Source organism: Phaseolus vulgaris, chromosome 8 (assembly GCF_000499845.2).
Source record: "Phaseolus vulgaris cultivar G19833 chromosome 8, P. vulgaris v2.0, whole genome shotgun sequence".
Lineage (NCBI taxonomy): Eukaryota > Viridiplantae > Streptophyta > Magnoliopsida > Fabales > Fabaceae > Phaseolus > Phaseolus vulgaris.
This window is the reverse complement of record NC_023752.2, coordinates 60,207,621-60,229,836: the sequence shown is the minus strand read 5'-3', so window position 1 is coordinate 60,229,836 and position 22,216 is coordinate 60,207,621. Positions and strand designations below refer to the sequence as shown.

The following is a 22,216-nucleotide window of genomic DNA, read 5'->3' as shown; positions in this document are numbered from 1 at the left end:
TATCTTTTTATATGCATTAACAATTTTATTGCAATTAAGTTACTACTTTTCTTCTTTACAAAACTCTTTCAATTGATTCATACCTTTAACGTGTTTGTTTTTGTTAAGGATAAAAGATTTGAGAGGTTGAGTATCTTCAATTATATATTATTTTACATTGAAATAGTGTATTTTATATACAACTTCACCTAAAATAATGATTTTTGTGTAACGAATTTAACAAAATCGTTTTGATAGAACATGACTTTCAAGTGGAAAACTTTTGGAAAATAAAAATAGAATAATTTTGTATTTTTTTAGAAAATAAATATACAACATTGAATAATTTAATAAAAAAATAATATCTTTTTCTTTATTTAGAAAATATCCAAATTGTTATATATTGTTGTTATACAATTTGAACTATTTATGGGATTTATTTATGGGATTTATGGAATTTTAGAGATAAAAGTTTTGATTTTTAGTGGTATCATAAAAAAATGTTTAAAAAGATTACATAGTATTGGATTGGGCACGCAGAATTGGAAGTGGTATTTGAGTTGGCAAAGCTAAAGCCCATCAAAATCACTAATCAAATCACTAATCAAATCACTAATCAATAATTAATCTAAACAAAGCAAGAATGGATTTGGAACCAAAAGAGCAAAAGAGAGAAATAAATAGCATAATAAGGATGAAATTATTATAGTATTATATTGTTTTCTATTATTGTTGTTTGTGTCAGTAACACCAACACCAACATCAACCTCTGTCTTTCATAGTATACGCTGATTTTGTTCTATATTCCCCAAACCAAAACCCATCTCAAACAACACACACTCTTCCATGGAAGCACTCTCCATCATCCCTGATTCTTCTTCTTTCCTTCTTCGCACTCCTTCTACTTCCTCTCGTGTCAGAACGCTGCCACTTTCTTTCTTCAAGATCACCCAAAACTCTCACTCCCACTTTCTCCCTCTTCGTGTTTCAAACACTGGTGGCGATGAAGCAACCAATGATTTCGCCTTAGCTTCTCAACCTCAGGTTCTTCAACTTCTTCTTCTTTACCATATTCATCAATTGGGTGATAAACTCACACACCCCTAAAATCAAAATCTCTGCTTTCACTTTCTACTTTGGAATTGGAATATTCTGATCAAACCACTCCCCTAAAACCCTATTCACGGTTGTGTTCTGCGTTTTGTTATTGTTATTTATTTTTACTAGCCGTTTCAATCAACTTGTTCCTTAGAGATCATGATACTGGTGGCTTATGTTTATTTCGTTAGGAATGAAATGTGATGAATTTATCTCTTTTTTTGTTCCTTATTGCTGCACTTCACTCTTCATGCAGATTTCGTAGTATTGCTTAATTGGGTCGTTAATTGGTTATTTCTTTTTTGTTCTTGTGCATCATAATCAACAGATAACTTGTCATTGACTTTTGACTTTGTTGGGTTCCGTTTCGTTCTCAAGGAAAACATAAGCCATTCTGAGACTGAGAGTTCTGAAGAAGATCAAGATGTGCCACTACAAATGAACATGTCATGGTCAAGTATTTTGACCCCAGTAGGAGGTGGTGGCTCCAGGGCTGGACTTTTCAGAACACCTATTTCTGGTGGCGTGCAGAGTGCCACATCGGCTCACGGTTTACCTAGACCGGCTTTGGCAGTTCGAAACCTGATGGAGCAGGTAAGCTGCTTGTGTTGTTTCTGGTAAAATCTAAATGGATTTTTGTGTATTCTGCTATGTAGAACTGAATCTAGCGCAGTTACAGTCACGGATTCCCTTTATTAATTTTGTATTGCCTTTTCCTTCTGCAATTCAAGGCAAGATTTGCTCATTTGTGCACTGTAATGTCTCGTATGCACCACCGAAGAGAAGGATATCCATTTGGTTCTCTGGTTGATTTTGCACCAGATTCGACGGGTCGTAAGTCAATAATTCTTCATTTGTTTGATTAGTTACTTCTGTTCAGTCATGAATATATGATGCACTTTTGGATTTCGGTGTCTATTTGTGTATCCATGGAGTTGGGAGTTCTCCCCAAGGTACATGTCTGATACAATCATGCATTTGGTGGACTCAGCCTAGTTCATGGGGGTTAGGATAATTAAATTGTTGTAAATTGGGCATGCATTACTAAGGATTTCAATCTAGTATTGATCCTTGCTAAGAAAAGAGTGAGAATGTGATAGAAACTGAAAATAGGGTGACCAAGCACCTTACAAACAGGGTAGCCCTCTGATAATAATAATATTAACATAGAAGAAGGCATGAAGATAACTATGGAGATTGTGCAGCTGAACTGAACAGATACTTCAGCCCACCCGAACCTTTCCACCTCACTCAATTCTTACCTATCTCCTAAACTCTTCCTTTCCCTCTTTACCCCCTGGCCCACAGTTCTGGTATTACCACTCAACATGTGACAACTATCTGTGTTGTTACAAAGTTCATGCCCTCTAATCTATGTTTTATAAACCAGACTAGTGAAGAAAGGTTGAAGGCATTTGTTCGTCCAGTTATGGTATGTAATTTTATAACATATCAAGGATAAACTAACATAGAACCATAAAATTATGGTTAGGTAAAATTTTGAACTAGCTTAAGATGACCATATTGTATGCTTTGCAAGATAAAAAATTATAATGGAAAGCTAACAATTCATACATGGCTTTTATATGTTGGCAGTGGACTTTATTTGGCTAAACAAATATTTAGGTTGGATTAAAAAATTAAAAGAAACCAAAACAACCATTTCATACCACCAGTTTTCTGAACCAGCTGGTCTGTTGTTTTTAATCTCTGACTCTTCCTCTGGAATCTTCTCTGCAGTGGGCATTCTTCCATTTTCTCCAATTTCCTTCCTGCTTCTCCTTTCTTACATACACAGTCCATCACTTCCATTTAGCCCATCTTTTGTTTTTGTAGCATAAATGTGTGACATGAGTAAGAGTATGTGGGTACTGGGGATGAGATTCATGTTCGTCCTTTAGTTGGAACATGGGCATGGATTACAGAGTATTCCAATCTAAAAGACTATTTTGATACTACATAAACATAAGGAAAATAAAGTACACATAAAAAGGTTCACAGTCCACTCAAGATTCTTGTGTTATAAAGCGCTCCTTGATTTATCTCTGTTATCTGTCTCAAGGTGATAGTTGCTAATTGTGTCGCATTTATGGTTTTCTTGTCTGTTTGTAGTGTTTATCTATAAATGTCTTATGTTCTTTTGTAGATCCAATATTTTCATTTTCTCCTCTTGCAATTCACACAAGGAATTTGTTGGCTGACCCAAGATGCACACTAGTTGTTCAGGTTTGAAATATGACATTTCCTTTTTAAGCTTTTAGATTTCCAATTCTAGTTTTCTCCGTTTTTTGGGTTTTATTGACAGTTATATTTTTTAGATACCTGGATGGAGTGGCTTGTCCAATGCAAGGGTAACTATTTTTGGGGATGTCTATCCACTTCCGGAAGATCAACAGGTTGTTTGCTGATTAATTTGCCTTTGTGGATTTGCAAATGTGCACTTGTTTGTACCTTCAATTATTCATATAGAGATACTTCTGAATTAGAGGTTTATTTGTACATGTCATGGTATCTATTTGACTATTTGTACTAACAGGAATGGGCTCATAAGCAGTACATTGCGAAACATCAACAGGGTCCTTCTCAACAGTGGGGAAACTTCTACTACTTTAGGATGGAAAATATAAGGTTGGCTCCTTTCCAGTTATATCTATGGGATGTATCTAGTATTTTTTTTCATTTCTTTTTGAGTGAGAGGTGTGTGAATCTTGATTATACAATCATACATGGATGTTCTGCATTATTTAGTCAAGATTAAAGACTATACGATCACTTAAAGTCACATGACTTTTGAATTTTAATATTGATTATTCCTTGTATGATTTAATAGTTGATTGGATAAAAATTACTGTCATTTGATATGTTGTCCACACTCTCTTTAACACAAGCAGCTGCTGCCTGCAGCCAAGTTGATTGTATTTAACAAAATAATCTTTTGTGCAAACTCCCTTGCATACTTTTATCTGGGCCTGGCGTATAAATGCCAATATTAGTAAGAAGGCAATAGCCTAGACTTTTGATAAATAGTTTTTGTTTTTCATGGTTGAATTACAAAACAATCATAATTGGGTGTTTGGTAAAGCGTCAAGAACATGTACAGGTCGTTTTTATCCTTTTTAATTTTTCATAAAAAATCTAGTTCCTCTACAAAAAATACGGTGCTCATGATGAATAGAATGCATGAAGAATTGGGAAATTCAATTTCATCTTGTTGTTTGGTATTGCTATCATTATCAGCCTGTGTAGCTAATTTAATCAGTTCATTATTGACAGTGACATATATTTCATTGGAGGCTTTGGTACTGTTGCTTGGGTGGATGTAAAGGAATATGAAAAAATTCAACCGGATAAGATTGCAGTCGATGGTGGTGAACAGTATTTAAAGGTGAATTTTCTGATTTTTTTTTTCTTACTATACTTGGGTTAAAGGAAATAATATCTGACTTGTGTAGGCAAAAGTAAACAACCTTTTTTTTAAACAATTTAATATGCTCATGGAATGTTTCTCTCTTCTCCCACTTAAAAGAAATTTATGTGATTGGTTGGGATGGGGCATTCTAATTTTTTCAGTACAGTAGCTGGAGATGGTCCAGATAGGTGTATACATGTGGCACATTCAAGGTCATGACTGGGGTTGGTTTTGTGGGGTTCTTAGTTGACCCTAGTACTTTCCCTTAGTCAATAAACCTACCTAAAAGGATAAATTAATGTCAACCCCCCTACCTGGGTAAGTAACCCAATAGAGTTTTTTGTGAAGTTGAAATGAAGTCTGAATCTGGTTGTTTCAGTCAAACCTTTTTTAAATGACTTTCTATCATCCATATGCTCATTGATACAATTATGTAAACCAGCCCTAGAGTTATAACACCTCATTGCTTGGTTTGAAAAAATAGGAACTCAATGCTATCTTCTCAAAGCCCCTTAAGAAACTTCTATCTAATGAGACTGAGGTAGATGATGCTGCACTCATATCAATAGACAGCAAAGGGACTGATATCAGGGTCCGACAAGGTGCCCAGGTATGCTTTTTCTGTCCATAACCAGATTGTCTTCCTGATAATATTTGTAGCTGCTGTCTCATTTAGTGTCTTTCTTGTATGCAGTTCAACATTCAGAGGATATCATTTGATGAAGGGCAGAGTGTAGAAACTTTGGAAGAAGCTAAAGCTGCTCTTAGGAAATTGATACACAAAGGAAAAGTGTACAATGTGCAGAAATAAGAAGATGCTGGATGCCCTCTCTCCCTTTTGAACCCTTCCAGTTTTCTAATCTGACTTTTTTTTTCTGGAATGATTAATTTTATACTTTTTTGCCTGATTGATGATATACACCAGAAGGTGTATCATATCAACTCTGATGGTTAGAGGGCTTTTTGTGGGCTATATTATCACCATAGTCAAACTAGAAATAATATATCAGAACTCAGGAGAAATAATAGTATGCATTTTCCCCCTAAAGAAATCCCCTTCCACGCGTGTTGTATTTGTGGATAATAAACCAATCATCTCAGGTTTTTAATTCAAGACAAGACAAAGTTCACAATTGATGTTTTTTTTTATTGTTTTCTGAAAAATGCTTTGATGTTTTGTCACATCCATTAGTTCAAGCATCTCACGTTTCAAAATAAGTTGAAACCAATAATCTAGTTTGAAAAGTCCATAAGAAAATTGAAACTTAAACAGAATTAATGTTTTTGTTTTATCTGTTTGACCTCTGATTTAAATGGACTTAGGTTAATTTAGGTAGATTTATTTTATACAATAATGATTATATTTTTAAAAGGTTATAGTAATATTATTTTTTAAATACATTGTATTATAATTTGTATTTATTTATATATTAAATTATTATAACTAAAATTTAGATTTAAACTTAATGATACGATTAAAATTCTATAACTATATTTTTTATTTAAGTTTTTATTGTTTTAAAATTTCTAAAACGGTCAAAATGACTTGATGGTCCCACGTGAAGTCGCACAAAAAGGTTGTAACTTGTTTACAAAACGTCAACAATATTCTAGTAAAAAAATATTAGTTTAAATTTTTTTAGATTTTCTATTTCCTCACATGAATCCATAATTTTAATAAAAAGTTATATCTACAATTTAGTAAAAAAATATTTTTTCTCTATTTTTAACAGTTATAATATGAATCAGTTAAGAGTATTTTACAAATTTTTAAGTGGCTTGCTAACAGTTAACATTGTCTATTGATAGTTTTGTTGGTTCTTCAAGAGAGAGACATCAGGAAGATTCAATATTTGAACCACTTTCAACCAAAAAAAATTTATATATATTTTTTATTCTTGTGAGATTCAATCTCATATTTGAAATCCTATTAAACTGTTAATAATTTTTTTTCTTTTCATATTAAAAAATTACTATTAATTTTGACCTTTTTCCAGTCAATTTGTTCATATTCTTTTTCTGAATCCTCAGTGTCCATTTTCTTTTTCAAAGCAAATAGAGCATAAGAAAAATGGAATATACAGTATGCAAGACAAGGATTGGAAGAAGAGTTGCAAATTGAAGAATGAATAAGTGAGTTAGACATTCAAGACAAAAAAAAGTGGAAAAGTATTGTTGGCGGCTCCAACCATAAATTATTATGATATCATGCAAAATCCTTCTAATCCTATATACTAACATACTCTCCCCTTCTAAATTGATTGGTGTCAACTTTCCATGAAATATCAAATTTTCCTTAATTTATAATAAATAATAAATTATATCAATAATTGTGTTTACCAAAATTATTAGGAAGTGAAATTTAAGTCTAACTCAACCTTATAAAATCGGATTTTAAGGTGAGGTTTGCATCCACCTATATATTATGAAATGCTCTAATCTCGTGAGATCTGCAACACATCCTCTCACACTGAGAGTGATAATTCGTGCGTGAGACAACATATTATGGGTGGTCCGATAACAACCCGATAGCGGATAGCCTCATAAATCCACCAAACACTTACTAGGATAAACTTTAAATGACTCTCATACCATATTAAGATAAGTCTAACTCAACATCATAAAATTGACTTTTAAGATGAGGTCTACAGCCACTTATATACAATGAAATATTCTCATCTCTAGAGATTATAGCATTTCATAGTATATAATTGGATGCAAACCTCACCTTAAAAGTTGATTTTATAAGGTTTAATTAGGCTTATAATCCACCTCTTAATATAAATAAAATCTTTGTTAAGATAAAATTATAATTTTATGAGAAAAATTGTTGTATTTTAGTATTTTGAAATGAAGGAGATGTGTGGTGGGGTCTTGGATTGTTATATTTATTTAATTAAATTGAATTGATTTGAGATCCTTTTGATTCATTCTTTGATTTTGTTAGGGTTGTGCAGACAGATAACATGAGATGGCATGCAGGAGAAGATGTGAGCCAAGACATGTTGAAACAAAAGGCAATGCTCATTATTTCATACACACGACAAATCAAATGGCCACCCCTTTCACCTGTCTTACATCAATCTCTTTCCTCTTCCAACATTTTTACCATTTTCTTCAACTTCAACTCATCACACACAACACAACAAAACACATTCTTTTCACCACTTTACCATTTACCATTACTAGTTATCTCTGTCTCTCACACAACACACTCACTTCTCAGCATGCCATTTTCCTCAAACAAACCCTTTCCTCCTCCTCTTCTTCTCCTTCTCCTTCTTCTTCTTCTTTCCCTTTCAGCCATATAATTAACAGCATCACTTGGTTGTTCTGCTACAAGATAGCTTCCAACAACCATGGAGGAGTATGAGGGCAGTGTAAGTGGGAACCACAGTTCAAGTGGATCACCAATCACCAACATGGCTCAGGACTACCTCTTAACCATTCTCCTCCTCCTCCCCATAGATGCAATTCTCTCCCTTTCCATGACTTGCAAGAGATTCAGGTCTCTCACTTCCTCAAACACTCTATGGAAATATTTGTGCAAAAGGGACTTAGGTTCCACTTGTGTTGAGGCACTTCTCAACTCCTCTAACAATCACCACCACCATCAGTTCCCATGGATGAGGCTCTACAGACAAGTCTCTCTGATGGATTCAGTTTGTTGTCATAAACTTCTGTCAGAGCCACATGCAGATTTGGATTTCCCCTCAGCCAGAGCCTCTCACTCTCTCAACTTTGTCTCGGATTGTCTTGTCTTGTTTGGTGGCGGCTGTGAGGGAGGTTCGTTACTTTCTCTTTCCATCTTCTAAATTGGATTCTGTTACTGTTGTACTCATAAATATCCTCTCATCATGTGTGTCCCCTAATATGGTGAAACAAAAAGGAGACAACTTGTGTCCTTTTTCCACTACAAAGGGAATCGAATTCAACACAAAATTATTAAACCAACCCCATTGTACAGCATTATTATGCAGTATACTTGTCCCTATAACCTACCTAGGTGGCTTTGCTTGTAACCTTAAGCCATCTAACCATTACATGTTCCACTTTGGTCGCTACTGTTGGGAAGCCTCATCATGTCAGTTATCTCAGTTCTTGGGATGATGCTGTCACTTCACTTCATGTAAATTGGTTTTGAGATCAATTCTAACATAGTATAAAAACTTATTAGTCATCTTCCTGAATCACATGTTGTGGTGGGATGTTGGGAAGTTTCTCATCACTTGCCTCAATTCTTAGAGTGTTATTTATATATATGTTAGGTGACTTTTCTTAATACCAACTAGTTTTTGAGATGAATTCTAACTTTACTTAAGGTCATGGGACTTAAATTTAAGGGTGAAGAGAATTAATCCGTGGTTATCTTTTTGTCAAGATTGATTATCATTAGAGAGAGTTAAGTGTATATTCAGCTTTCTTCTTTACAATAACTAATATACATAATTAAGCCTATCAATTTCCCTATGACACTTTCAATTTGCCTTAAGAAAGAATTGTTTATATAAACTCGTATAGCACCTATGAAACCAAAAACCATGTCCCTTTTGCTCTTCCTCTCCCTAGGTTAATTATTTATGACTGACTTTTAGGCCTTCTTTATGTGCACATTGAAAAGAAACAGACTTCAGAAAATCTGACCTACATGATATTTGAAACATGAAAGGGAACTACTGTTTACCTCCCTTCCAGTTACTGCTTGATGAAGAAATTATGAAAGTGTTTCTTCTATCTTTAAATTAATTTTTTAGTGAAAGGGAATTATTGACTAAACTTGATCAAACCCTATTCATAATGGGCCACATTCTATTTGTTGGAAGTCTGCAGAGATTCCCCTTGTTGTGAACTGTGATGTTTTACTTTGTTTTTCTTTTTATCTTGTCCACTTTGAAAAGCCAAATTATGTTCTGACATACAGGAGCAAGGACACCTTATTTAGCACTGCATTCTGATCAGAATGCTGTATTTCTTTTTTTCATTTATTTAAGGAAAATGATGTTTTGAGAATCATGTAAACTTCTGTAGTTGTGAATGAAAATAAAGAAAGTAGGATAAAAAAGTAGTTGTTATGTAGTTGTAATAATTTATTGGGTTTTCAAGATATCATTAACCTTTGTAGATTATCTTAACAATTGAAGTGCTACCTTGTACCTTGTAACTGATATCTTGTTGTTCCTTGTCCTTGTTTTATTCTGTTATTATCATTATAGTTTTGTTGTTGTTTAGGACGACACCTTGATGACACGAGGGTGGCATACATTGGCAATGATTTCCGGAGAATGTTGAAATGGCAAACAGTCCATGCAGGCATTCCAAGTGGGAGATTTGGGCATACATGTGTGGAAATGGGTGATTATCTTGTGCTCTTTGGAGGAATCAATGACCGTGGCAACCGTCAAAACGATACATGGTTGGGGCAAGTTGTGTTGAATGAAAACAAAGGCATAGCATTTTCATGGAAAATGCTTGAAGTGGACAATGTTGCACCACCTCCAAGAGGGGCACATGGTGCATGTTGCATTGATGAAAAGAGAATGATAATCCATGGGGGTATTGGGCTTCATGGCCTCCGTTTGGGGGACACATGGGTCTTGGAGCTGTCAGATAGTCCCTGCCATGGAACTTGGCATGAGATTGTGTCATACCCTTCACCTCCACCACGTTCAGGACACACCTTGACATGCATTGGCAGAAGCAGGACAATACTATTTGGAGGAAGAGGGTTGGGTTATGAGGTGCTTGATGATGTTTGGTTATTGGATACATATCAAGGTTATTTCAAATGGGTGCAAATAGTTTATGATTTGCAAAGCATATCAGATGGTGTTTCTCTCCCTAGAGTTGGTCACACAGCAACTTTGGTTTTGGGGAGCAGATTGCTAATTTATGGAGGAGAAGACTCATATAGACACAGGAAAAATGATTTTTGGGTGTTGGACATCAGTGCCATTCCTTACCCTTACATCACTCTGCAGCATCCAACCACAGTGAGCTCCAAGAAAGAGTCAATGGCAAGAATGTGGAAAAGGTGGAAATCAAGTGGTTTTGAGGCAAGAGCTAGATCATTCCACCGTGCTTGTGCAGACAGATCAGGGCGTTATCTGTATGTATTTGGTGGAATGGTGGATGGTTTTCTTCAGCCTTCTGAGCCTTCTGCACTAAGGTTTGATGCTGAGCTCTTTCTTGTGGAGCTTGTGCTTCAGCTTTAGTTAGTAAATGCCTCTTTCTTGAGAAAGACTATTCTGTATTGTACAGTGTCTTCCAACTACATACCATTATCTGGTCACAGTCACAGTCACAGTGTAGTGCCTTATTGTGTTTGGCTGTTGTAAAGGATATAGCAGCTGCATCAAGTATTGTGTATGAACTGTCACTACATAATTGGAAAGCAATGAATGGTATGATTGTGAGGATTACCAAAACGTTTGCACTATTAGATGAGCAAATTTTAAACCCTTAATACATTGTTGAAGAAAATAACTAAGTTAACATTATAAATATCAAATATATTACGTAGATAAGTCAGAATCATTATATATTTTGAACCTAAAATTTGGTGAAAAAGAAGCATGTTTTTTTGTCAAGAGACTAGCAAGAAAACAAATAAACAATATATCCATGTATAGGATTGTCTTCTAGAAATTAATTATACACAAAATAGTTCATAAATGTGTTTTTCAATATAGATTCAAAGGCACTTAAGCAACAATTCTATTTTTTACTTCTTGTAATGTATGCTACAAAATATTTTTTTTATAATTAGTTTTGAAATTGTTCCAACTTTATATTTTCAAAAGGATATAAGAATTGTATCATATATTGTAAAAATAAATTGATTAAGAAATTATATTTTTAACAAAAAATCAAAATATATATTTCACTCTATTAAAGTAGTCGAGTAATTAAATATTTATAAGGATGTTAATTTTTTATTGAGAAAATCTTTAGTTTCTATAAACAACATTTGATTACAAAAATTATTATAAATATTTTAAAAAGAAAACAAAATATAAATTACAATTATTTTAATTGATTTTTATAATTTATGTTCAACATAAAGCAAATTCCGTGCAGGTATCAAAATTAAAGTCATCTACTTTAATATTAATATCAATAACATTATACAGTACAACACAGCACAATAGATTAAAAAATCTTGACTAAATAAAACTATTTAAGTTAAAATGTTCCTTTTAAGGGAAGTATTAAGAAAATAGCTGAGAAAATGTTGCTGATATTGTTTAATTAGGTCATTAAATTGGAAGTTAAGATGCTATGTTTTCTAAAATTGAATAAAACAAAGTGCAAAAGAAGAATCTCAAATCTTTGGGATAAATGTCATAGTATTTTTTTTATCTAAACCATTGCATAATTAAAAGTCACTTAAAACTCATTAAATTCTAATTTTGGTCAAGTTGAGCTACTTCAAGAGAAAGAACTCTTCCAGTGTTGGGAAGAGTTGAACACAAAATTTCCAATAATAAGGACTATAAGAATTACAATTAATTAGCATAAACTAAGTTTATCTGTGAATATTTACTTGAATACAAAAGCTAAAAATATATGGGGAGGGGGAGAGTAAAAAATTGATGAGAACTGTAAATGTTAAATTAAATTACAGTCATTCTCGGAATTACAACAATGAATATTGTATTGACAAAGAATGTGCAATGTTTTGGCCTCTGCTTTTGGAGAAAGACGTAACTAAAAGATTCCACAGCAATTGCTCACTCATTCAGTTTTAATTTTGTTCTCCACATCTCTCCAATAACCTTTTTGGGTGATGGATCATCAGGTCCCTTGTCTCGCTGTCCTGAAGTGAAGTACAACCATCCATTCCAAAATCCAACTAGAGTGGTTTTCACTCGGAATGGTAATTTTCCAATCACTGACCACTTCTGAGAATTGATAACAGGAGAAATAAACAACAATCAGTGACAAATTACACATATATGTTGTTGTGTCTTGAAAGCAAATCATACTATTCCTTGTGTCAGTTACGTAATGAAACTACATGTGTAGACTCGTCTTATCATATATATGCACTTTACAATCTCACTTCATCAACTCACAATATTAACACTACAATCTCACTTCATCAACTCACAATATTAACACTCCGGAAAATCAACAGGTGGCAAAGGATGTGAACTTAGAATTAAGATATGGTAAGCTAATTAGCTTAATACCAAATTACAATAACTCCAAGGCAATGGAAGATAGTCCAAGAATTTGTTGTCAAATACCAATTTTCCTGCTAAAGTGAATGGAGGGTAACACAAGGAAAATACTAAAATGGAATACTGCCTCCATCCCTTTTTAGAAGATCTTTTCAACTAATTAGGATAAGAGTTAATTTTGTCAATAATTCGTATAGTTGTTTCAAAATTATGCGTATTATACTTAAAGTCAAAGAATAATTTAGATGAGCAAGACTTGAGTATCCTGGCTACTAATGTACTCGAATCAGAAAGAAACTTTTATGTTGTTAATTTCTAACATTAACTACTTTACCTTTTTGTTAAAAGAAGTCAATAAATTAAATGTATTTTAAGAAAAAAAATAATGAATGTATCAAACAATTACAAAGGGAACTTATAAAAAGGGGCAAATAACTTTTTGAAAAGGGTTTTATATAAATAGGACCAAAAAGAGTATTTATGAGCATTCTCACGTGTAATTGAGTAATATGTGTATGATAATTAAATTCATATGATGATTGAATATGAAGAAATATGCAAAAATGGAGACCCATTTCCCAGTGCTTTGAAAAGCGAAATAGTTACCGAAGTATTCAAGTTAAACTGGACCACTTCTCCGTTTAAAACCATCTTCTTGGTTACAGGGTGCTTTTCTGTTGTGCCTCCAACAATGACAATGGAGTTATTTACAAGCGCCCAAGCAAATTCAATATGTGAGTTTGGTTTTGGCATTGGAGGTAACGTTTTCCACGTCATCTCATCATCCAGCATGTAAACATCAGTATAGACAACCTGACATGAAAACGAACAGTGAGACAGAGTGCCAAACCACGGGACAGCATTGTCGAAGAACACAATTTAGTATCATATTACAAAGAAATTGTTCGTATATACTATCAATTCAATTTAGAGATAAGGAGATGAAACACAAAAACTTTGGCTCGTACAACTGATATTCAGGATACCAAAGTTGTCCTTAATTTCAGAAAATAAGACAAGAATAATACAATGGAATACATGGCATACCTCTGGTCTGCGTGAACACTTAAAAATAGGGGACCCAGGTTTGGCCATAAAATCACCTTCTTGACCACCAAGAACATAAAGACGATCATCAACCACAACACAAGCCCTAAAAGAATATATAAATAATAAATTCCAGGAAACATAAACACATAAAAAGGCATTTTAATAAACCTATATTATAATGCTTGGAACCCTAAACACACCATTGAAAAACTGTATCATATTTCATTATTTTGAACACAACAAAGTTTACAGCCCTTTGCAATATAAAGGTTAAAAGAATCATAAGGGATAAGAGAACAGATTGAAAACGATAATGCTAGAAAGTACAAGAAAACAAAATAAACTCCCATGTTGTTTTGTCACACTCCAATCAAAAGGACACCAAATACGGAGTATAAAATCCAATTGAGAAGTTCAAATGAGCGGAGGGTATGAAAAGGAAGCAATGAAGTTTTTCTAATCTCAAAAAGGCTACCCAAGAGACCAAAATGGTTCAAGATTAACAAGATGTGACTTTCATATCAATGCAAAATAAACAAATAATTATGTAAAAAACATGTAGATAGCAATAGTAGTAAAACACACTGATTTGAGAGAGAGAAAGTTATAACTATTTGTTAATTCCAATTAATATTTTTATGGCTATAACAGAATTCAATACTCAATGGCACTAATACGACATATCGTGGTACTCTTCTAGCACTCATTAGCTCAATCAAACAAATTCGGTTCAGTCAGTTCACAAACCTGTGAGGTCCACCACGAGGAATAGGTATCTCACTCCTCCACTCCTCTTCTAAAGCTTTTCCATCCTTCACAGCAAGACTCCAGTGTTCTAATCCAGGTGTATGTCGATTCTCCTTACTGCCACCCATCACGTGAAGTCTACCTCTCCAAAGTTGAGTTGCTGGTGCATACCTGAAAATAATACAGTCATATGAAACTTCCACCCAAAACCATGATACAAGAAAGAAAGAGCACATAAATGATTTTATCATAAGCAAAAGGAAAGCCAGACTAGGGAAACCCAACATAATATTGCCAAAAATAACTTTGATTCTGTTCTAAATGCAGTTAATAAATTGTTATTGTTATTTTGCTGATAAATGTACTAATATTTGGGGTAACCATGATATTCGTGTAGAATTATCATTAGTTTTGGCCATGATTAATCTCCATCATAATATATTTACTAATATAATTAGAAAAACATTACTGTAAATAAAAATAACACAAGCCTGTGTTCTTGCTTAACTACTCATCTTATAAATGTACAAATCCAACTCCTTTATCTTCTTTTTCAGTCTACTGCTGTGCTACAGTTTATTCATCTGTTACTTCTTCCGCACGCCTCCAACTTAATTAGTTGAATTTTTTTTTTATGAAAGGAGATTAGATGAACCATTCACACACCTGTGCACCTGCACATCCTGGTTTTTTAGAACCTCTTGTCTGTGACGAAAATTTGTGCACCATCCAATACAGGTACAGAGCACAGCCGGAAACCAAGAAAGAAGGTGGGAAAAAGTGAGATTGACCAGATCCTTTCCCTTTCCTCTGAATCTGTTGTTTATGTTTCATTAGGGTCACCCGTCCAAAGTATTATTGTCCACTTGGCATTTAGTGGTTCCGTCACGATTTTATGCCCGAAGAAGCACGCCAATGGGTTAAGGAAATAAGGTGTTTATAAACTATCACTGATCTCAACTCGTAAGAGTGGTAAGAGATATGAGACTTTTAGGTATATTGGAAAGAATATAAACCAGCTGATTAAACTTGCAAAAAATTATCTCTATTTGAGAAAAAAAAATATACATAATGCTTAGAAGGTAACAAATCAGGACAACCCAACCCCGTATAATAAAGCTCCCACTACATGCAGGATCCACAAAAGTTGTTAATGATTGCCAATAATAATATCTAGGGGAGACCAAGATCTAGCACTAGTAATTTGTTCTACCACTCCCTGAACAACACAAAGAACAACAAAACGGGGAAAATAACGAAATCAATTCTGCAGCATGTTAATTGCAAAGGGAAAGATAAATTTGAAGCATGACACAAACCTAGGTACCGGCAAAGGAGGTAGATCCCGCCATTTCCTGGTTTGAGTATCGAGCACAAACGTATGAGCAGTGGGACCTCTGCACTGCGGGCCATACTGTCCAGTGACGACGTAAATGTATCTCCCATCGGTCACCATTCCCAAATGCGAATGCGCCATCTCTTTCGGCATGTCGAATCTCACTCCCCAAGTATTGTCACTGAAATTGTACACATCAACGTGAGAATGCACCTGAAACAAAACAAAGAGAAACGAATTAAAATCGTAAGAAAAGTAACAACGGCGACGGCGATTGAGATTGAAAGCGAAAGGAGAGCAGTCGGTTACGTAATCGATGGTGCCGTAACCCGCGAAGACGAAGAGGAGATTGCGAATCTGAATGGCGGCTCCGTCAAGGCGAGGAACGGGAGCCGGAGCCATCTTCTGCCAGTGCAGTTGCGGCGCATCCAAATCGGCGTAAGCGGCGGCGAGGAACCTTCCAGAAGCAGTGGCATTTTGGTAATGTTTGTTGTGAGGGATGACTAAGGTGGAGGGTTTGGAAGTGGGAAGCGTGGAAGAGGTGGAGGCCCATAGAAAGTCGGCGACGAGAGCAAAACCCAATAGGCCCACGCAGATCACCACCAGCTTCGCCGAACCCACCTTCACCGACGCTCGAACCATTGCAATCAATCAACGAAACCAAACTTCTTCTGCTCACACACCATTCTCACTCTCCCACGCCTCTTTCTTCTTGCTCACGTTTTTATCTCTTCTTTTTCTAATTTTGATCAAATATTTTCTTTTTACAGTTTTATTATGGATAAAATATTTTACCATCACTGTTTCTAATTTCTTTATTTCCTATTTTATTTTAAAATTTATTAATCTTTTCTTTACCTTGATTGATAAATAGAATTTATTTATTAATTTTTGTTAGCCCGAGGTTTTCTAGTTTTAAATTTCTTTTGATCTTGATGTGATTTTCGTCTTGAAGGAAACTATTTAGTATATATATATATCATTGCTTAATCATTAAAGTAATCTAAATAATTACTGATTACTATTTACTAATACCAATTTAGAAAGTAACAAAATTTATTTTTATAAAAGTAATTATTATTTAAAATAATCAAAATGTTAATTATACCATAATTGATAAGATTTTTTAAAAAATAAGATATTAATTTTCTTATAAATTTAAAAAGTTCTTGTGTAAAATTTTAATTTTACGAAGAAACAATTATTTTCTTTTCTTTTTAATTCTACACTTTTATTATATATAATCTTATGGTTTAAAAAGAACATGTTTATAAACATTTTTAAACAAAATTTAATATTATGTATTCTTAAAACCAATCCCAGGTTTTAACTTGGTAGAGTACTAGCTCAAAAGTTTATTAATTGTTTTAGTTTACAATGTTTATTTTTACATAAAAAAAATATCAAATACATAATATTTATATGTTGTAGATAATTAGGCTTATTGTCATTATTGAAGACATGAATTTTGTTAATTCTCATAACAATCGTTTTAATAATGTTCAATTATATTTGACATTTTAGACTTGATCACCACTCTAATAAGATCCTAGATTGTGTATGTAAAAAAAACTCTACACATTCAATATAATAATAATAAAAATATATGTAATTTTTAGTACTTTGCTAAACAACATACATTTAGTTTTTGGGTTAGTAAATGTGTCACCTTTGATGGGTTTCATCTTATCCATATAAATATTTGGGTTGTTTTTCATATTACATCTATATACAGCATAGATACTTTTTTTTATCATAGTTGATGATTTTTCAAGACATACTTAGATATATTTAATATACTTATACTTAATATACTTAGATATACTTAATGAAAAATAAAAGTAAAATTAGATCTTCTTAACAACTTTGTTATGTATGTGTAGAATTAGTTTAACAAACTTATCAAGATCATAAGAACAAATTTAAAACAAAAACAAATCATGCAGCAGTGTAATTTAGTCTTGGAGATCAGATGAACCAATATTGTGATGGTTAGCAGTTGAGTGGTTTCCCTGGCCATCTCTGCCATCAGAAGGTCCTTGCATGCTTCCCCCACATGCATCATTAAGACTTGCAGTTGAATTTGAGCCACCACTCTTGCCACCTCCAAAAGCAGTCTCACCATACCTTGGATTTGTGCCATTACCTATCCATCCACCTCTCAGTGCTACTTGCCCTTGAACAGGGTGTTGGTGTAGCTGTTGTTGTGGATTAGCAAATTGCAATGGCATATTTGGAGGGGAAATTCTTAGTTGTTGAGCTGGTGCTGCAATCTGAGGATGTTGCATATAGTATTCTGGTTGCATCATCTTCTGCAACTGTCCAAAATGAGGTAATCAAAGCAAGGTAAATTACTTGTATCAGTTCATAGACTTCAAAGGATCAGAAATGGTAAATTTTTACCTGTGAAGACATGCCTTGTGTTTGTGAATGTTGCCAATCAGCAAGTGTTGCTAAATACATTAAATTCTTTTGAAGCTGCTGTTGGTACCTAAGACATGCAAGCATTCACAACCACACCATTACATAAAACTTGTGAAAGATGCAAACAGTGTCAAATGCTACTTGTAGAAAATCAGATCATGTTCCAAGAATTTGCCTACAACTCACGTACCACTAATTAAATTCAAACCAAAAGTCACAGAACAAATCATTAATAAAATATGTAGACAAAATTAAGGTCACTTACTGGGCACAGTTATCAAATTTCCTGAGTGTCATATTTTCAAATATTGCCATAATCAGCCTCTTATTCTCATCAAGATACTGCATCATGTGACATAACAAGCCATTAAAATTAAACGCGATGATGCCATGAAGCCAAAAATCTAAGGCAATTATTCAAAAATAGGCCTAAACTATCATAGAAAATCAAGTAATAAAGTATGGGAGGTTGTTTTTATGTTGAGTTTTATGGAGTTATACATGTTATGGGGAAGTTCAAAAGAGAAGTTTAAAAGATGAAACTTACTAATATTTAACTTAATGTGATTCTGTTTTGGTTTGTGTAGCGTATACTGCTATAACTAATGTTTAGTGAATGTTTCGTAATCGATAGAATACTTGTCTTAATTACCGTGGAAAAATCAGGTTTAGGGTTACTTATATTGTTTGTGAAGGGAATGTGTGCTAATAAGTTGGCTAATTTATTATTTATTTCGTAGAGAATTATTTCATTGGTATAATGAGTTTCTATCTAGTCTGTTCTTAGAATTCTTTATGAATAGGTATCATTTATCTATATATCATTTTTGTTAACATATGGGTTTTGATTTAGTTTTTCTATGATTGTTATTATTTGAGGTGTCAGTCTAACTGAGATGTCAAGTTATATAATGATGTTTAATATGAAAACTTTTATAGAAAAAAAAGGTATTTGAGGGTGAATTATGAAGGGCATTCTGAAATTGTATCAGAGTAAACAAGTGCTATAATTCTATTAGTGCACCATTTTTAACTTTGCAATCTTAAATCAATAGATTTATGAATTTGTTTACTTGCATATTATTCATTTTACTCATTTATACATGAGTGAAACTTCAAGTGATACACAACAATTAACTGTAATAAAGAGGCAAAAGATGAACTTCCAAATGGCAATAACATTTCTTATACATAGTCTATTAAAAACATCAAAGAATGTACCATACCCATTGAACATCGTTGGTGGTTATCGTTCTGGGAACCGGCAAATTCTGTGGTGACTGGTTCATTTTTCTGGTCATTGTCATACTTTTCTTTTCAATTTATAGTTTGAATTTTCAATAAAACCAATAATCAAATCTTAATTTTCAATATTACTAGATAAAAAAAAAACTATAATTTTCAAAATCCAAAACTGATAAGTTATAATATTTTTACAATGGCTTTTAGAATTTGCAAAACTTAAAATGGACTTTTTAACAGAAACAAACCAGAAAAGTAGCCAATATGAAAGAAGCAAAAGCAGTAGGTACCTGAGATGGAGCAAAGAATGAGAAAGAGATATAAAATAGGTACCATGGAAGAGTAGATTTAAGCCACTCTTAACTTGGATTCACTCCTCAGAGCTGCAGTTACTATCAGGTAGAGTTTTAGTTATACAGAAGGAATTGTTTTTGAAAAATAACATCATCACCCAACAAAATTTCCATGAATGATCTTAGTGGTGCTTCCTGAAAAGAAAAAAAAATGTTACTTTCATAACTCCATAGTTAAATACACGACTTTACAATCTTTTATAAAAAAAATCATCTTATATGAATTCACATTTCTTCACTAAAAGATTTTTTCTCTTCTTCTACTTTTAGCATTTGTAAGTTGGAAGATTCACTTAGGTTGTAAACATATCATAAATAAATAAAAAATGCTTTATAAGAAAAGTCTAAATAAAAATAGAAATTTTAACCTAGCAAAATAAAATTAGAAAACCCATTAAAAATATACCATGGTATTTTTCTAAATCATTAAATGTGGTGATAAATTAATGATTTTGATAAATATTTATACAAATATCTTTCACCAACAAACCAAAATTTAGTTATTCCTAAAAATTAAAATTCCTAATATTATGAAAAGTTTTGTCTTCTACCATAGGCTCCCATGTATGTAGTGTCAATTACCAATCATCAATTTTATCAATAAATATGGATTATTATATTATATTATTGTAATAATAAATAAATAGGTATTCAAATATTGAATTTCTAATTTATTATATTTTATTATTGTAATTTATTTCTTAATTATTTTTAGTAGTATATTATTAAATTATAGATATGTATATAGTGTTTTAAAAATACATTAAGATTTATATGAATATTAATATGTATTTAAATAATACACACACATATATTATGTGATTTTATTATATAAATTTTAATTTTAAAAATATTATTTTTATAAATATATTTTCATTTTTATATAATTAAATCACATAATTTTTCAACTAAAAACTAATGAAAACAAATATTTTATAATCACTATTTTCCTTTCAAAATGTTTCCGTTGAAAAGAAAATACTTATGAAGTGTACAATATTCAGAAAAAAATTTATGATATGAGTGAAATAAATTTTAATAACTAAGGAGTCTAACTCAATTCATTTTGAATTTTAGATGCCCTAAATATCTAACTACATGCTAAATTCTTATGAATAAAAAATCCAAAATATTACAATTATATTATAAATATTATATAACGTAACGAGTTAATATTAACAAATAATCTATATGTAAATCGTCTAAATTTTTAAATCAATGTTTATTAATCTTTAATATAATTCAAATTTGAATTCAAACTTAGTTGTACAAAATAATTAAAAATGACATTAATTTAAATTTAATTTGATTATAAAAATATAATATCCCAAAAAAAGGAAATTCAGATCGAATTAGATGGTTCACTTCTAATATATTCAAATTTATATTTCCAATCAAGAAGTTTCTAATATTTAGCATTTTAATTATTTTGTATTTTTTTAGTTTTAGATACTAAGACGAAGTACAAGAGTTAAAAAATGAAGTTTCATAAAAAAGGTATTCTTGTGACATAAAATTAATCATGTTCAATAAAATTTTAAGTTTTAACTCATCTTATGTGAGCAAGAAATGTGCATTGCTCATAACTTTGCTTTTAGTTTTATACGATAATTTCTTTACTTTAAAATTTATTATTTTAATTTTAAAACATATAAAGGATTTTTTTTCAAAACCAATTACGTGATACTTCATTTATTCTATTCTTTTTCTTTATCTATTCAAAATATATATATATATATATATATATATATAATTATTGTAATTATGATCGACATGATTTTTAATAAAATTTATCAAAATCAATATATATATATATTACTTCAATTATATTTTTTAAGATTATCATTATATGGAAAATTTCTTTTATATAGATTACATATACAAAATTTTATGATGTCTCTAGAATAAAATAAATATAATATAGATTTTTCATAAAAATAATGTATTAATAACTTCATTAAAAAATTAAAGAAAGAAGTTAAATAATGTAAACAATTAAATCAGTCAATTAATTGATATACAATTACCTTACAGTGTGTAGAGAAAAAATAGCATTTGGGAAATTATTATTTTTCTATATTTGGTTTATTTTAAGAAAATAATATTTACGGAAACAAAGTTTTCCAAGAAATAATGTTTTGAAAAATGGTTAATGGGGGAATACTAACTTTTCCGCATTTAAAAAAAAAATCAGTCATGTTACTTTTATTAAATTATTTAACACAATAAAAAATTAAATATTTTAATAAACATTAAAATATTACCTTTTAATTTTATCCGAATATGTCTATAATGTATGTTTCTCAAAAATCTTAAATCATAATTTGTATTAATGATTCTGATTTTGTTTTATGTATGAGGAATTTGTCCATAATCCATGAAAAAGAGACTTTAA

General features: G+C 32.0%; 4 protein-coding genes across 4 annotated transcripts; 2 read left to right on the top strand and 2 right to left on the bottom strand.

Annotated features, from left to right (window-relative positions):
- The first annotated feature begins 591 nt into the window (after positions 1-591).
- LOC137824270 (uncharacterized) lies at positions 592-5,619 on the top strand. The gene is made up of 9 exons (XM_068629832.1): positions 592-1,023; positions 1,456-1,671; positions 1,809-1,911; positions 3,224-3,303; positions 3,396-3,473; positions 3,614-3,705; positions 4,351-4,462; positions 4,971-5,096; positions 5,181-5,619. Exons 1-9 carry the CDS (start codon positions 826-828, stop codon positions 5,295-5,297), a joined length of 1,122 nt encoding a protein of 373 aa, XP_068485933.1. The 5' UTR covers positions 592-825; the 3' UTR covers positions 5,298-5,619.
- A 1,857-nt stretch (positions 5,620-7,476) lies between these two features.
- Positions 7,477-10,911, top strand: LOC137825611 (F-box/kelch-repeat protein At1g51550). The gene is made up of 2 exons (XM_068631321.1): positions 7,477-8,272; positions 9,716-10,911. The coding sequence occupies exons 1-2, from the start codon at positions 7,846-7,848 to the stop codon at positions 10,696-10,698; spliced, it is 1,410 nt and encodes a 469-aa protein (XP_068487422.1). The 5' UTR covers positions 7,477-7,845; the 3' UTR covers positions 10,699-10,911.
- Positions 10,912-11,960: 1,049 nt separating this feature from the next.
- LOC137825808 (kelch repeat-containing protein At3g27220) lies at positions 11,961-16,548 on the bottom strand. Its single transcript, XM_068631596.1, has 6 exons — positions 16,112-16,548; positions 15,786-16,015; positions 14,467-14,637; positions 13,717-13,822; positions 13,276-13,482; positions 11,961-12,387 (listed from the first exon to the last, which is right to left on the bottom strand). The coding sequence occupies exons 1-6, from the start codon at positions 16,442-16,444 to the stop codon at positions 12,217-12,219; spliced, it is 1,218 nt and encodes a 405-aa protein (XP_068487697.1). The 5' UTR covers positions 16,445-16,548; the 3' UTR covers positions 11,961-12,216.
- Positions 16,549-17,757: 1,209 nt separating this feature from the next.
- LOC137825434 (GRF1-interacting factor 2-like) lies at positions 17,758-19,527 on the bottom strand. The gene is made up of 4 exons (XM_068631101.1): positions 19,453-19,527; positions 18,492-18,568; positions 18,206-18,293; positions 17,758-18,120 (listed from the first exon to the last, which is right to left on the bottom strand). The coding sequence occupies exons 1-4, from the start codon at positions 19,525-19,527 to the stop codon at positions 17,758-17,760; spliced, it is 603 nt and encodes a 200-aa protein (XP_068487202.1).
- Between the last annotated feature and the right edge of the window lie 2,689 nt (positions 19,528-22,216).